This window comes from Poromitra crassiceps (assembly GCF_964638095.1).
Source record: "Poromitra crassiceps genome assembly, chromosome: 5".
NCBI lineage: Eukaryota > Metazoa > Chordata > Actinopteri > Beryciformes > Melamphaidae > Poromitra > Poromitra crassiceps.
The window spans coordinates 9,470,845-9,485,187 of NC_139642.1; the positions used below are offsets into that span (position 1 = coordinate 9,470,845).

The 14,343-nt window shown below is 42.4% G+C and overlaps 1 protein-coding gene across 1 annotated transcript; it reads right to left on the minus strand.

The window, feature by feature from the left end:
- Nucleotides 1-10,391: 10,391 nt before the first annotated feature.
- Nucleotides 10,392-13,657, minus strand: LOC310776293 (nuclear factor 7, brain-like; the record flags this gene model as incomplete). Its single annotated transcript, XM_083636499.1, has 2 exons — nucleotides 13,572-13,657; nucleotides 10,392-11,818 (listed from the first exon to the last, which is right to left on the minus strand). The coding sequence occupies exon 2, from the start codon at nucleotides 11,799-11,801 to the stop codon at nucleotides 10,392-10,394; it is 1,410 nt and encodes a 469-aa protein (XP_083492625.1). The 5' UTR covers nucleotides 11,802-11,818; nucleotides 13,572-13,657.
- Nucleotides 13,658-14,343: the final 686 nt, after the last annotated feature.

Here is a 14,343-nt window from a genome sequence, read left to right on the forward strand (position 1 = left end):
GGTCTTCCGCAACAGACAGCGGCTGCTGATCAAGACATATGAATTCCATTAGCTTTGCATTTATTTATTTTCGTTTCTTGCTGTCGTTGCTGTAGGGTTGCTGTCGTTTCAATGTCTCTGTTACAGTTAGCTGAGTGAGTGGCATTTGGGTTGCTGCACGCTCTTTCGCTGCCTTAGCGCTCGCCAACTTTGTAAACTCCTCAAATTCCTTGACGTGGGAAACCTTCAAATGTCTTATGAGGTTCGTAGTGTTGAAACTCTTCTGCTGCGTTCCTCCACGCGGTATCTCCTTTGAGCACACAATGCAAACGGCAAATTTGTTGTGCTTCTCCAACAAGTTGTAAAATTGCCAGACAGGCGACGCCATGTTAGCTGCTGTGCTGTTTGTTCTCGCCCAAGCTGCTTTCGCTATAGAGAGAGTGCAACTTCCAAACACTTTTTCGCCACTACCACCACGCCCCCTAAGGAAACTTGGGAGCCAATGAAGCTTCATGACACGGAGAGACAGCCAATCACAAGCTGCCCTTTAGGAGACCGGAAGAATACTACTTGGCAGCCTGGGAGTGCACTATCTCTATATTGAAACGTCTCTGGTAGTAATTCTTGCCGATTTTGTGTCATTCTGATCGGCCTTGTTTGATCGGCACTTTTGATAACTCCGATCAAAGCCGAAAAAGTGCCGATCGATCGGAGCAACTCTAGAGAGATCCACTGTTTCAAGCCAGGGATGCCAGAGGCAGGAAGGGAGATGCTGAGGAGGGCAAGGGGGCAGGAGGAGGTTGATGAGGTGGAGGAGGAAGTGGACGAGGAAGAGGAGTTCAATAATGAACTGTTGATTGAGGAAGAGGATGATGAGGGTGTGGTTGAGGAGGAGGAGGAGGAGGAGGAGGAGGACTAGAGGCCATATTACAATTGTGGTTTGTTTGTGTGTGAGGGAGGTCTACCATACTTGAATTTTATTGCTGCTCTTTGTTTTGTTTTACCGATAGGTGCTGTTTTATTTCAAAAGAAAGAAAGAGGATACTGTATTTTATTTTTTGTATTACTGTACTGTACGGTATGGTGTATTTTACAGTATACGGTACATTTGTTGCACTAATTGTTGCATGTTACTACCTTTATTTTATATATTTGTTGCACTAGGTACATTTAGACTTAGAGGCATGTTCACAACTGCCTGTACCCACCCTCTACTGTTACTGAGCATTACCGTACTGTATTTTATTTTATATATTTGTTGCACTAGGTACATTTAGAGGCATGTTCACAACTGCCTGTACCCACCCTCTACTGTTACTGAGCATTTTGATACTTTTTGATACTTCTGACCAGGAATTCTGTACAAAAAATAATAATCGCCTGGGTCCATTTGGTACAATAAAGAAATAACCGCCTCCCCCCAATTGCCGCCTGGTCTCCTTTAACCGCCTGGGGTCAAACTCGATTCTGCATAATAAACGCCCGGGCCCTTATTGGCAGTTTTACGGTATGCCTTTTATGTTTTATCTGCAGACTAAGCAGCTAGGCTTTTGGTTCTATAAAAGCCATTATTTTTTGTATTGACTATTGAGTGATACACTTTACTAAAACAATCATATTATATCAGAAGTGTTGTTTGTGTTCACAATAGTGATGTCAGATTTGCTTAGGTCAGAGCTATGGAATATTAAATCATCCATCTTTGCTCACTACATCTGCCCTTTCTTACACGAGACTTTACAAAATGTTTGGTCATGGAAATTTGGTTTAAAGTCATGGAAAAGTCATGGAAATCCATTGGTCAAAATGTGTATGAACCCTGAAGGGTTAAATTGAGCATTTATGAGAGATTTCAAAAATATCGAGATATATATCGTTGTATCGCGATATAGCCGAAAGACATCGCAATATTCTTTAGAGGCCATATCGCCCAGCCCTATTTTTTACTTGTATTTTTTTGGTGCATTAACATTAAGGAAATGTCTACTAATGCCATCTAATCAATGCTGATAGTGTATGCTAATAGATAAAGGAGTGAGGATATACAGATCCTTTCCAAAAAATATCATGGAAAAACAGTATTTCAAGAAATTAGAATAGTGTGAAGAAAATCAGCAGTTACTTCTCAGTTATGACTGACTCCAGCCTCAGTCCACTCCCTCTGAATCTCCACCAAATTTTTTAATCGTCTTTGCTTGACAATCCGCTGAAGCCCACGGTCATCCATGTTATTTCCATGATATTCTAATTTTTTGGACGGGATCTGTACAGTACATGCTTTGAATTCCTTAGTTTTAGCTATGCTATGCAGTGTTCTAAGCAGACCGGATGGTATGCAGCAGATGGTTTTTGTTTTGTGGAAATAAATGATCCACCAGTTGGTGAGGTCAAAGAGAGAAGTTGTCCCTCTCTATGTTCCTGCCACTCTACACAACACACCAGTATTTCCCATTAATTACCTAGGCCACCATAGTCTAATCTGTGGTAAAATGTGCCAGATAACTAGTAACCATTGTAAACTGCTTCTTTTTCAATTGTTGAAAAATCACAAAGTTCTTCATAGATCTAGCCTCTTACTTTTGCTCTCAAAGTGCACCAGATTGATGCATTTTACTGTCAAATGTACACAATTTTCTAAAAGCTGGGGGGGGACAGCCCCCCCTGGGCCCCCCTACCGGACCTGAAAATGTCCCCGATTTTCATTTGAGAAATCTGGTCACCTTAGGATAGCGCCTGTCGGAACATAGGGCCCTGTGTCTCATAACTCCTAGTGAGTGGTCCGCAATACTTGTTGTATGTACAGAATTGTTTTCATGCTGTTGTTGTATTGCGGAGTGACACATAAATACACTTTTCTACTCTACTACTCTGCCTAGTACAGTAAATTAGCTGTACAGAATCATCCATTCAAAACAGGTGTTTCTCTCCATTCAAAACAGGTAGCTGTTAAAGTTACGCCTGGGACACACCAAAAACGTCTCCTTGCAGATATCTTGCTTAAACAATTAAGTGGATTGATTAAATGGTAGGCTATGTTGCTGGTTTGATGTCATTTTAAGTTTCAAATTAATTCTTGAATTATTTTTGTTAAATATGCTTGGTAACTAGTAAATAAAAAGCATTTACAGATTGTTTTGCATGGATATGAATACAGGTGTGCGTTGAGATTTTGGCTTGACCTTTGGTGTGCATTAGCCACAAAAAGTTTGAAAACCACTAGCCTCAACGCACGACTCATCAGTCATTATTCCTTCAGAGTCTCGGATGCGCGGGTCCTATAGGACGAATCAGCGTGACGTCACTTGCCACCCAGAAATGCGGAACCCCGCGGCAGTTAATAGTATGAGTTGTGCCAAACAAACGTTAATATCTCAAAAACTATACATCACATCGCTTATATTTTGACATTCTGAGTGAGAGCAGAAGTAGCTCAAGAGTTTGATGTATAATGTCATGTTAAAGTTGTGTGAACTGTCACAGTGTTTAAAATATAAACAGAGTTAACTGGCTAGAGTCAGACACTCACGCTTGGGGCCACTTGTGCCCCATAGGGTTCCATTGCTGTTGCCGCCCAGTGTTGCGGTTTGTTTACCAAAATGCTGCTCGGCTGATCCCTCATTGGGATGTCGGCAGCAATGGCTTCACGCGATATACACGTTATCAATCACAATAAAACTGTACCTACCTCAGACACAATGTTGCTATCCAACCCTACGGGGCCATGGTAGGATACTCCAAAAGATTCCGTAATTTCCCACCGCGCATCCGAGACTCTGAAGGAAGAATGACTGATTAGTCTAGCGGCTAGAAAACCGGCTAGAAAACCAATGACCTATCCAACATTAGCTACATTAAATAACATTACTTTTTTAGAGAAATAAATGGTGCAAAGTTATAGAAAAGTAACCCCCGACCCGCCAGCTGCAGCTCTCTCCCCATACCTCGGTGCCTGTGCCGGAGGTGTGCCTCGCAGTGCCTCGCTCGACTATCTCGCCCAAGCAGCACACTGAAAGACGCTTCTGTAGTGTCGTTTATCCGCTCCTGTGCTCCGCTCTGGGCGTCTGTCTGACGGAATGAATCCAGTTTAGCGCCTAGAAGTGACGAACGCTCCCGCCCTCGGGCTTTGATTGCCTGGAAAGGCAGCAACAATAAGCATTTCCGGTGGGCGTTTTTCAAAGTAAAAGAGCCTTTTTACACAAGCCTAGAGCACACAGAAGCCATTGAAAAATGATACATTTACACAGTGAAACTGTAGAAAAGGCCCCAAAGTTGGAGTGTAAATATTATTGTCCTGGGCATGTTCTTATGTTGTAGGCTATTGTTTATTGCCTGTTGTTGGTATTGTGTGGAGTGATGTTCTGTGATGGAGCGAGCCTCCCGAGGTTATTATTGATGCCTGCATTTATATCGAGGTTAAGCTCGGATAGTTAACTGCAACAGGAAGTGTGGATTTTCAGAATAAAGGTCTCACCAGTAAAACGGGTGATATAAGGACCAGTAGCTAATATGTTTTTGGAAACCTATTAATAAGTCAATGTCGTTTATTTCTGGCTCTGTAATGATAAGGGGAGTAATAGCATTTATGCAGATGGGGATATTAATGGGATTTATTTATATTTGGTATCACTCATTTAATTTTTTGTTATTCTTTTCTTTATAGAAAAGTAAACCACAACTGTTCAAAGATATCCCTGACTCACCACCTGTATATGTTGTTTGCAAATACCAGTAAAGAAGGACTGAAACAGCATCCTGTCTCACCTGGCCGGAGGCTTTAAGTGGTGTCCTGGCCGGCACACCGGCGTGAACTTGGTTACAAAACCCCTGACTGGCACCTAGTCCCTTGTTCTCTCCACTACAGAAACTAAGTTAAGCATTTAAAGTTTAAACAAAGCTCTATAATACAAATTATGACAATAACTGTTCCAATAACATAGAGAACGTTCTTCTCAGTATCTAAATAGATAAATACTGTTCACTGGACTGCATAGCCTTTACAAATTGGACACTGGACACCCCTGTGTCCAAGGTGTCGGCACAAACCATATATGCACACGCTCGGGTAGACCTCCTCTATGACATCGCACTGTCAGCTAAGACTAAGTAAGTAACTAAGTCTCTGCACTGCTCTCATGTAACTTTTGAGTGAGCAGCTTGACACTAATGTAATTAAAAATGACTGCGTACGCACTGTGACAAATGCATGCCATTCTGGAGCAAATTGTTGGATTTTATTTCATGTTCCTTTTTGTGAGACTGACTTTGTTAGCGCTTGCCTCCCTCTAGTGGCAAAAATAAGTATGACCATGTTGAGGAAGGTAAAAATGGCACCACCATGACAACTGATTGGAGCCTTTTCACTCTCTTTGGTTTCAGCTGTGCCTCCATCGGCTGCCTGTCAAGTGCTTTAAACAGACTAGACTCCTGGGATCCTGTTGCAGATGGAATCAAATGAGTGGGTGGGTATATCTCTGGCCAGCTTTAGCATCTTGTGTTTTCTGTGTATTTTTCTTCATCACTGTGATGCTAGGAGTGTTGGGCAAGTTACTTTCAAAATGTAATATACTACCAGTGTTGGGCAAGTTACTTTCAAAATGTAATATACTACATATTACTAGTTACTTTCATTTGAAAGTAATAAGTTACTTTACAATTCATTTGAAAGTAATAAGTTACTTTACAATATTACTGTCTGTGTAGAGTAACTCGTTACATATTTCACTACTTTTGCATTACTTTTACCAAAACAACAGCAGCAGCAGAATGACAACGATGCCCCGGAACCATCCCGACAAATAAATTCAACCGCCTTGAAGTCAGTGTAAACAATCCAAAATTCTAAATGTTATTATTTTCCTTTTTTATTGTCATCTATAGTGGTCATTTGCATAAAAACAAAAGGTTTGATTAGGAAATGATTGTATCTTTTTTAAATATGTGCTTTGATTTATTTATTTTTAACTAAATTTGTAACTTGAGTTACTTGACAAAGTAACTGGTATTACTGAAATCCTATAAGTAATGTTATATTACTGAGTTACTGCTAAAAGCAATATATTACATGTAATATGTTACTTTTGTAATGAGTTACCCCCAACACTGGATGCTACAGAGCCAAAGTGAACGTCACTTCCTGCTTCAGCACTGTACCAGAGATTTTCATCCCCCATTTATTTTCTCATAGACATTTCGTAAAATGCTTATACAAATAGTTTTACTTGGTCAACCCAAACGGTTCAGATATATTTAGAAACAGGAGAGACCACATAACATTTCACTCAGACCAAAACCTTTAAAAAAAACTTGGATTTAATTTAAAATACTACACTATGGACCCTCCCCCTTCTTCATCATAATCCAATCTTGGAGATGAACATGCAGAAGGCATAGCATACTACCCTGACCCACCAACATTTAAGGGTCGAAAAATGTTGGCATTTCTAATGATTCAGCCACTAGCCTACAATAAATGCTTCTTAAATATTTACTTCCTGGTGATTATATTTTTATATTTGGAGTGCTTGGATTGTCCTTTTGTTTGTAGCTTAAAAAAGCTCTTTTTGATGTTCGAGACACACCCTAAATGAATGAGTGCAGCACCACAGGTATGGTTGAAAGAATTTGTGGTTCAGATGTCTTGTTTCTGTTTCCGTTTGTTTGCTGTGCTCCCTGGAGTGGAGAAGACTGACAACCTGCTGATCTGCTGAGCATTTTGCCTTGGACCCTCAGACTGCAGACCATCACACTGAATAAGTGGATCTCTGGATCGTATGCAAAGAAAAGTATCATCACTGTTTTGGCACCCAGCTCAAATGTCCATAAATCACAACTTTAGCTTGAATTTGATACACAATTAGTGCATGAGTATGTTTTACAAAAGAGGCCCATTAGAGCTGTTTTGCATAATTGAAAATCATTAAAAAAATATATAAAGCCTATTTTTTTTACTGTTTGGGTTGACTTTTCCTTTCAAGGAAGAAAGAGAACAGGCAGGTTGAATGAGTCCTTTCCTGTAACTGACGGGATACACATGATGTCCTCTAGACAATAGCTGCCCTATTTGGTGTTGGGCTCTTTAAGAATACCAAGCTTCAAGATCTTTTTCCATCCATATACTCTGCCAATATCTGAACTCCACCCATTCCCAATACTCTGTCATGAACCCTGGAGTTAACTTACAGCAACAGGAATAGCAAGGAGCAAGCTAAGGACTATGTAACCCAATATTATCTGCAATACATTTGAATATTTATTTAACTATAATCAAGCATGTCCAATGAAATTAGTAACATACTGTAAGACACAGATTGATCACCAGAATGAGGTAGGCCTTTGAAAGTATAGAAAAAAAACACATGAGATGCAATGAAACAAAATAAGGAGGCTATGATGGGGAAATTGCAATGAAATGAGGAAATAAATTGGCAACAGTAAAACGCAGACCACAGTAGGCTATGGGTCAATGAACCTTGGGTACCGAGTAGGGAATTATAAGCCACATTAATAGAACAGAACTCTCACTTAAATAGCGATTTATCAAAATAACCCTGGCTTCTCCTTTATCCGCCTTGATGGATTACCACCCAAACGTTTCCAATCTGGGTCAGACATGCTAACGTTAGCAGATAACTTAGCGATGTATTCGTTTGAGAAGATTTCACCTCGGGCTGAGGGAGAGAATAGCGGGCGGAGGAATACAAAAGGGGAATGATTCCTTTACCCTAATAATAGACAGAGGTTTTACATCTGCACTGATTACTGTTGTCAACTGAAAAAAAAAACATAACCTGTGAACTTGTATTCAAACTTATATGGCACACTAACATAGGACATCAAATAAACCTTTGTGGTCTAATTATGTGGCTGTAAAGCCTTCACCAAGTTGACTCATATGTAACTTGTGTTTCTAATGTGATTAACATTTCAATCAGGACTCATGACTGGATTCCAGACTACCACTGCGGCGGTGCCCAAAAGTAGTGTTTTATATTGGGGAGGGTGAGCCAAGAGGAAGTGTGTTAAGATATTTGAAAGTTTTTACAAGAATGTGGGGAGATTTATGGCATTCCTGTCAGAGTAACCTTGCAAGCAAGCTGGATTGGTTTGTGAAAACAAACAATACCGCCCCCATCTGGCAATGTTAGGTTAGTGTCAGAGAATGAGAGGACTGAAACTCTGGAAACTGTCACAGCAGTTCCTCCATCATGGTGATTCCAGTCTCATACAATGGTGACAGACTCTTTTTAGTCTGATTAATCAGAGCATTCTGGCACTCCAAATGTATATATTGTGTGTTATATTATGTGTGCAAGTTAGGGGTGTGTTTCCATACATGTGCAAGTTAGGGGTGTGTTTCCATATGTGTGCAAGTTGGAGGTGGGTGATTGTGTGTAGTCCATTAGTATTTCTTTGTTCATTAGTAGTCCTCATCCTGATGGATGATCGATACCAGTTGTTTATGCTGGAATGTGCAACCTCTATTGCCATGTTAGTAGTTTAGTTGAACAAAATGAGCATATAAAAACATTTCAAGTAGAAAAAAAGACAGTAGTTACAGCACTTTAGAGAAAGGAAGCATAAAAGGCTTGTTCAGAGTACTATTCTGACAAATCAAATAGTATTGCTCAAAAAATGGAAAACAAAAAACAAATAGACAATCTAAAAATAATCACACAGAAAACATCAAATAAGCCTAAAGTGTATTACTGCTAGAACGTGTAACTTTTAGATACTGTATAAATGAACATAGGTTGCATTCAAGCCCAAATGAGTTCCCACAATGCTGATTAACTCTCTCTCTATTCCACAGAAGAACTGAGTTTTCAATCTGCCATAATCCGGGGACATTCCCACACTGTGCACAGAATTATGCCGGGCCTAGCCAGCTAATTTCCGGGTTAGTCTTCTGCTCACTTGAATGAGGATAAACAATTAAGTCGTGCAGCTCTTCTAGACCTTCCAAATGTTATCAGACCGAATTTATCCAATTCTGAAGTGAAACTAGTCATTTTGCAGGGGCTGTGTGACGTTCAAAACAATTTATCCACTCTTTGCTGTCAATTTTTCTGTGACAACTATCAGAGGGGAGCATGCCCTTAGGTGCATAGTAAAACAGGGTGTAAATGATGTATTTTCATTTCAACGTGGCATCTCAGGGCTTGTGGAGACTTTTATTATGCCAGGTGAGCAGTATAGAAGCATTTTGTTGTGTTGTGTTTGTTGTTTATCTCGTTCTTGCTCATGGCCCCCTTCACACTCAGCAGACAGCTCTACTTGCCTAACGCAGCTGCTCTCCATTTCTCCAAACTGGGAGCGCGCCAGCTGCATTCTACTGCATGTAGAACACTGACAGTATGCAAGTATCTCATACAACCCCACTTCAAACAAACTGAACTATCATCCCTTTAACACGTTTCTTCACAAAAAGAAGAAAACAATCTGATGCATGCTTTTAAAACATCCTACTAATATAATTGGGCAAAAAGTTGGCACGACCCAGAATTGTTCACTTGCTCAACTGTGCATGCACAAAGAGCATGCCAGTAGAGCTGTGTCTGAGAAGAGGGCGAGACCTCGAGGGCAAGCCAGAGGCACGGTAGAGATGAGTGATGCCAGTTCAGTGTGCTCTGTTTCTACTTATCATAAACAGGTAACCCAAAAAATATATATAATAATAAAAATAATACAAAATAAAATAAACAGGTAGTCCGGGGAGTGCAGCAATAGATTCCCTGCCTACCTACCAGAGGCTCGCAGGTTCGAGCCCCCGTGTTACCTCCGGCTTGGTTAATTGTCTGGGAAACGGGCTAAAGGGTATGTGTCCTGGTCACTGCACTGGTCGGTCGGGGGGCCTGTCCCCTGTGATCCTCCCACACGCTACGTCCTGCTGGTGAAACTCCGGGGTGTCAGTGAGAAGTCCTTGTAACTGCACATGTATCAGAGGAAGCATTTGCAACTCTCCCCAGATCGGCAGAGGGGGTGGACCAACGACTGGGAAAACAGGGGGAATTGGCAAAGTACACACCCACACACACAAATATATATCTATTTCAAAATGAAACTAGATCGAATAAACTGGATTTTTGTTCTCAGCCAAACGGATACAACTTAAAATCAAAATTAGGTGTGAGTTCACTGTGCAGAAGGTTCCTGTCATGGTGGACAATGGCTTGTCCTCGCAGAGAGATACACACACACACACACGCACACGCACGCACGCACGCACGCACACACACACACACAGACACACACAGACACACACATACACACACACACACACATACGCACACACACACAGACACACACATACGCACACACACAGACACACACATATGCACACACACACACACACACACACACACACACACACACACACACACACACACACACACTCTCTCTCTCTCTCTCTCTCTCTAACTGGGCTGTTCTATCACAGAGACCTTCACTGGTATTACCTTCAGAGGAGTTCCATGAACCCCAGTGGTGAACAATGGAAACAGTCTGTCAGTGAAGGCGTGTGTGAAGGTGTGTATGTGTGTTTTAGTATCACGATCTGAGAATGACAGCTCTCCTCTGTTCCAGTCCAGTCTCACGTGGACGCTCTGGAGCTTATTCATGGTGAGATCAGTGTTTGGACCCGATGGGGAGATTGCTCTGTATTTACCATCATAGAACCATATTCCCCATAATCCAGACCATAGGCCTCTCTTCCTGTGGACAGAGTCTGCTAACACACCCAGTCCCCATAATGGACTGTCTCCAACCTCAACATCCCAGCTGTGAGTTCCTGAGTTAAAGCCCTCAGAGGCCAGGACTGATATATCTCTGTCAAACCTCTCTGGATTGTCAGGAAGCTGCTGTGTCTCTCCCCATCGCACACTGGTCAGATCTTCGGACAGATTGAATGCTGGATGGGCGGTGTTTGGGTCCAGAATCACAGGAGTGTAGGATACCATCTCCTTCATCTTGTCCCAGACTGTGAAGCTCAGGTTGCCCAGATGTTTGGCCTTGTCTATCAGAGCTCCTGAGACCAGCTGTGGATCCTCCAGCAGGGGGCGCTGGACTCTTTCCACTGTAGCCTTGTAGTTCTGCAGGACAGAGACATTGTCAGCTCCCAGCTCCTTCTCTATGGCTTTGACTGTGTCAGAAAGAGCTGCTATCTCTCTGTTCAGACCCTCAGTCTTCTCCTTCATCGTCTGACTCTTCTGCTCCTCTTCCTCCCTCAGTGCATTGATCCTGGCCTTCTCTTCCTCTTGTAGAAACCCTTGAAGGGACTGCTGAAGCTTCTTAAACTCCTCCTTAATCTGCTTCTCTGTATGTCGGGCCTGGACCTTAATGTGTGCTGCTGTTTGATCACAGTTTCCTTTAACTTCTTTAAGCATCTTCAGTTTCTCCTTTAAAGTCTTCAGATATTCCTGGAGTTTATTCTTGTGATGCTGTGCAGCTCCATCAATGGATCTGATTGTGTGGTTGGTGTGTGTTTCTGAATCCAGACAGCGATGACACACAAACTGCTGATGGTCCAGACAGAAGAGCTTGAGTTTCTCAGCATGCAAACTGCAGAGAGGCTCAGACTCTGCTGAAGCTCTCTGATCTCTCTCCAGTAAGAAGGCCTCACACATGTTCTTCAACACCAAGTTACATGGTGGTTTTCTCTGTGAAGATGTAGCCCTACAAACTGGACACTCTCGCACGCGTTTCGTTGTCCACCATCTCTGCAGACAGGCTTTACAGAAGCTGTGGCTACATTTCAGGATGACAGGATCTTTAAAGATGTCACAGCAGACAGTACAGGAGAGATGCTCCTCTGATGTGGAAGGCATTTTCTCTCTGAGTGAAGCTGAAAACAAACCAGACAGAGATAAGATATGTTAAGAAGTAATGTACAAGTGTACTGGAAAAGTTTACTAACAATGTACATCTTCAAACAAAATCACAGGCAACAAAACGCAACGCGTTTCAACCTCGCTGGTCTTCATCAGGCTGTATTAGCTGGGTGTGGGGCTGCCGCACCCAGACAGAGCGCTCCTGCAGCGTGAAGCGCACTGGATACATGCTCAACACAGTACACTACATTAGTTCTTAATTAAAACATGATCCTAATATCCAAGAAGCTCCTTTTTCTATTTTGTTTGCTCTAAAACCCTTAAAATCACTAAGTGAAGGTCACTTTAACATCTCAATTCAGTTCGTACAGAGTAGGCTGTCTTCATTCACTGTTCGTACTTTAACCTATGAAAAGTATAATGCAGTATAAGTTTGTATCAAACCCATTGAATGTATGAAGGTTCAGTAATCAACAGGGGGCGATATAGGCATTATTGTAGGTGTCTGGAACGATCTACCAAGGCAGATCAGAACTGCAACCACTTCTAAGTGTTTTTATTGTATTTTCTACCTTGTATAATTACAGGTATGTAATGTGTTTTAATTGACAGTATTTGCATTCTTCTACCTCTTTGATTGTGTGACTGTTTGCACTGTTCTCTCTGTCATCTGTCCAGGGACTACGGATGGAAAGGAGCATCGTTGCTCAAATCCAGCATGTTTACATCTTGTTTGGTGTTCATTAATGTGCATTGTCCCTATCAAATAAACAAAAAAAACAAAAACAAAAAGATATAAACTGGTGGCGGGTGTGTTTGGGGGCAGCAGGGGACACACCAGAGACCAGAGTTTGATTCACAGACCAAACACACCATATGCAGAAGCTGAAGCTACGCAGCACGGAGGCACTTTCATTTCGGCGTCCTTGTTAACAGACGAGACCGAGCACACCAGCTGCACGCCATGCCACGGTGAAGCCACGCCACGGTGAAGCCATAGTGAAGCCACGCCACGGTGAAGCCACGCCACGGTGAAGCCATGCCACAGTGAAGGCACGCTGAAGCTATGCTGCACGCGTGCTGCAGCGATAGTTTCAGCTTCTGTTCTATTCCTCATGCGTGCAGCGTGCTGCACCCAAGAAGCCAGGCATGAAGTCAATGCAAGCTGTGAGTGGGGGTAAGGCAGCACCGGACGTGGACAAAACACAGTGCTTCTGGTGTGAATGACAAGGCTCCTGCTCGAAGCGTCCGTGAAGCACTGCTTCAGCGCTGCTTCTGAGATGTCTATGTCCGGGGAGCCCCAGGCGAGGGAGTTCCAGGGGAACCCCAGCAAAAAGGGGAATCATTTGTTTTGACTATAATTCCATCCAGAAAGCCAATGACAGAATGTAGGACTGTTTTGATCATGAGTTTCATACTTACTTTCTGTAATCAAACATCTAAAAGCAAAAATCCTATCAGATATGGGACCCTGGGACAAAATCTTATCAAATGGGGGTCCATGGTCTAATTTGTGCCAGTTTAGGGCTCCTTGGCATGAAAAAGTTTGAGAACCACTGGCTTGGAGAATAGGGTGATCTGATCCACCCTAAAGATTATATAGATGTTGTTGGACAAAAGCCACAAATCTACAGAAAATCAGTTTTCAGGAATAAAGTAAAGCTGCTGATTCTCTCATTAACTCTCATGACTTGTTGAAATGATCAAATGGATTAACACTGTCACATATTCCTGTTGGATTCAGCTTCAGATGATGCTTCAGGTTACCTAAAACAGTGAGAGAGAGGGGCTGGCTCTCAGAGGAGAAGTTATAAGAGAAAACATAGACGTGATAAACACAGCTGTAGATCCCTTGGTGGGCGTGGCCTGCAGCAGGAAACAGGAAGTGGGCAGAGTGATTGACAGCTGGCTGGGTGTGGCTGGGTGCTGTGTTGGAGGCAGTGGAGATGAGGTGGAAGAAGCCTCCTGGGTACTGTGGCTGGATGGAGCAGCTGATGGTGAAGCTGGAGCCCCTGAAGACCTTAAGCCCTTGCTGCTGGGCCTCGGAGACCCCATCCATGGAGGGAGAGAGGGAGATGATTGGCTGAAACAGCAGATCTGTAAACAGAGAGGGAGATGATTGGCTGAAACAGCAGATCTGTAAACAGAGTGGGGTATGATTGGCTGAAACAGCAGCTCTGTAAACAGAGAGGGAGATGATTGGCTGAAACAGCAGATCTGTAAACAGAGTGGGAGACGATTGGCTGAAACAGCAGATCTGTAAACAGAGAGGGAGATGATTGGCTGAAAAAGCTGATGTGTAGACAGAGAGGTTGATGATTGGCTGAACCAGCAGCAGATGGTTGCACCAGCTGTGCCTAAGTTTAAACATAACCTAGTTTGAGCGTAAAGTCTCACTAAGTCCGAGTTTACTCACTACTAAAAATATATTGGTTGCACCAAGTGAAATAGTTAGAACGTAGGCATAAGTTATAACTTAAATTTTACACCTACCAATTAGTAGGTGTAAAGTCCTCCATAAAATAGCAGTTGGCACAGA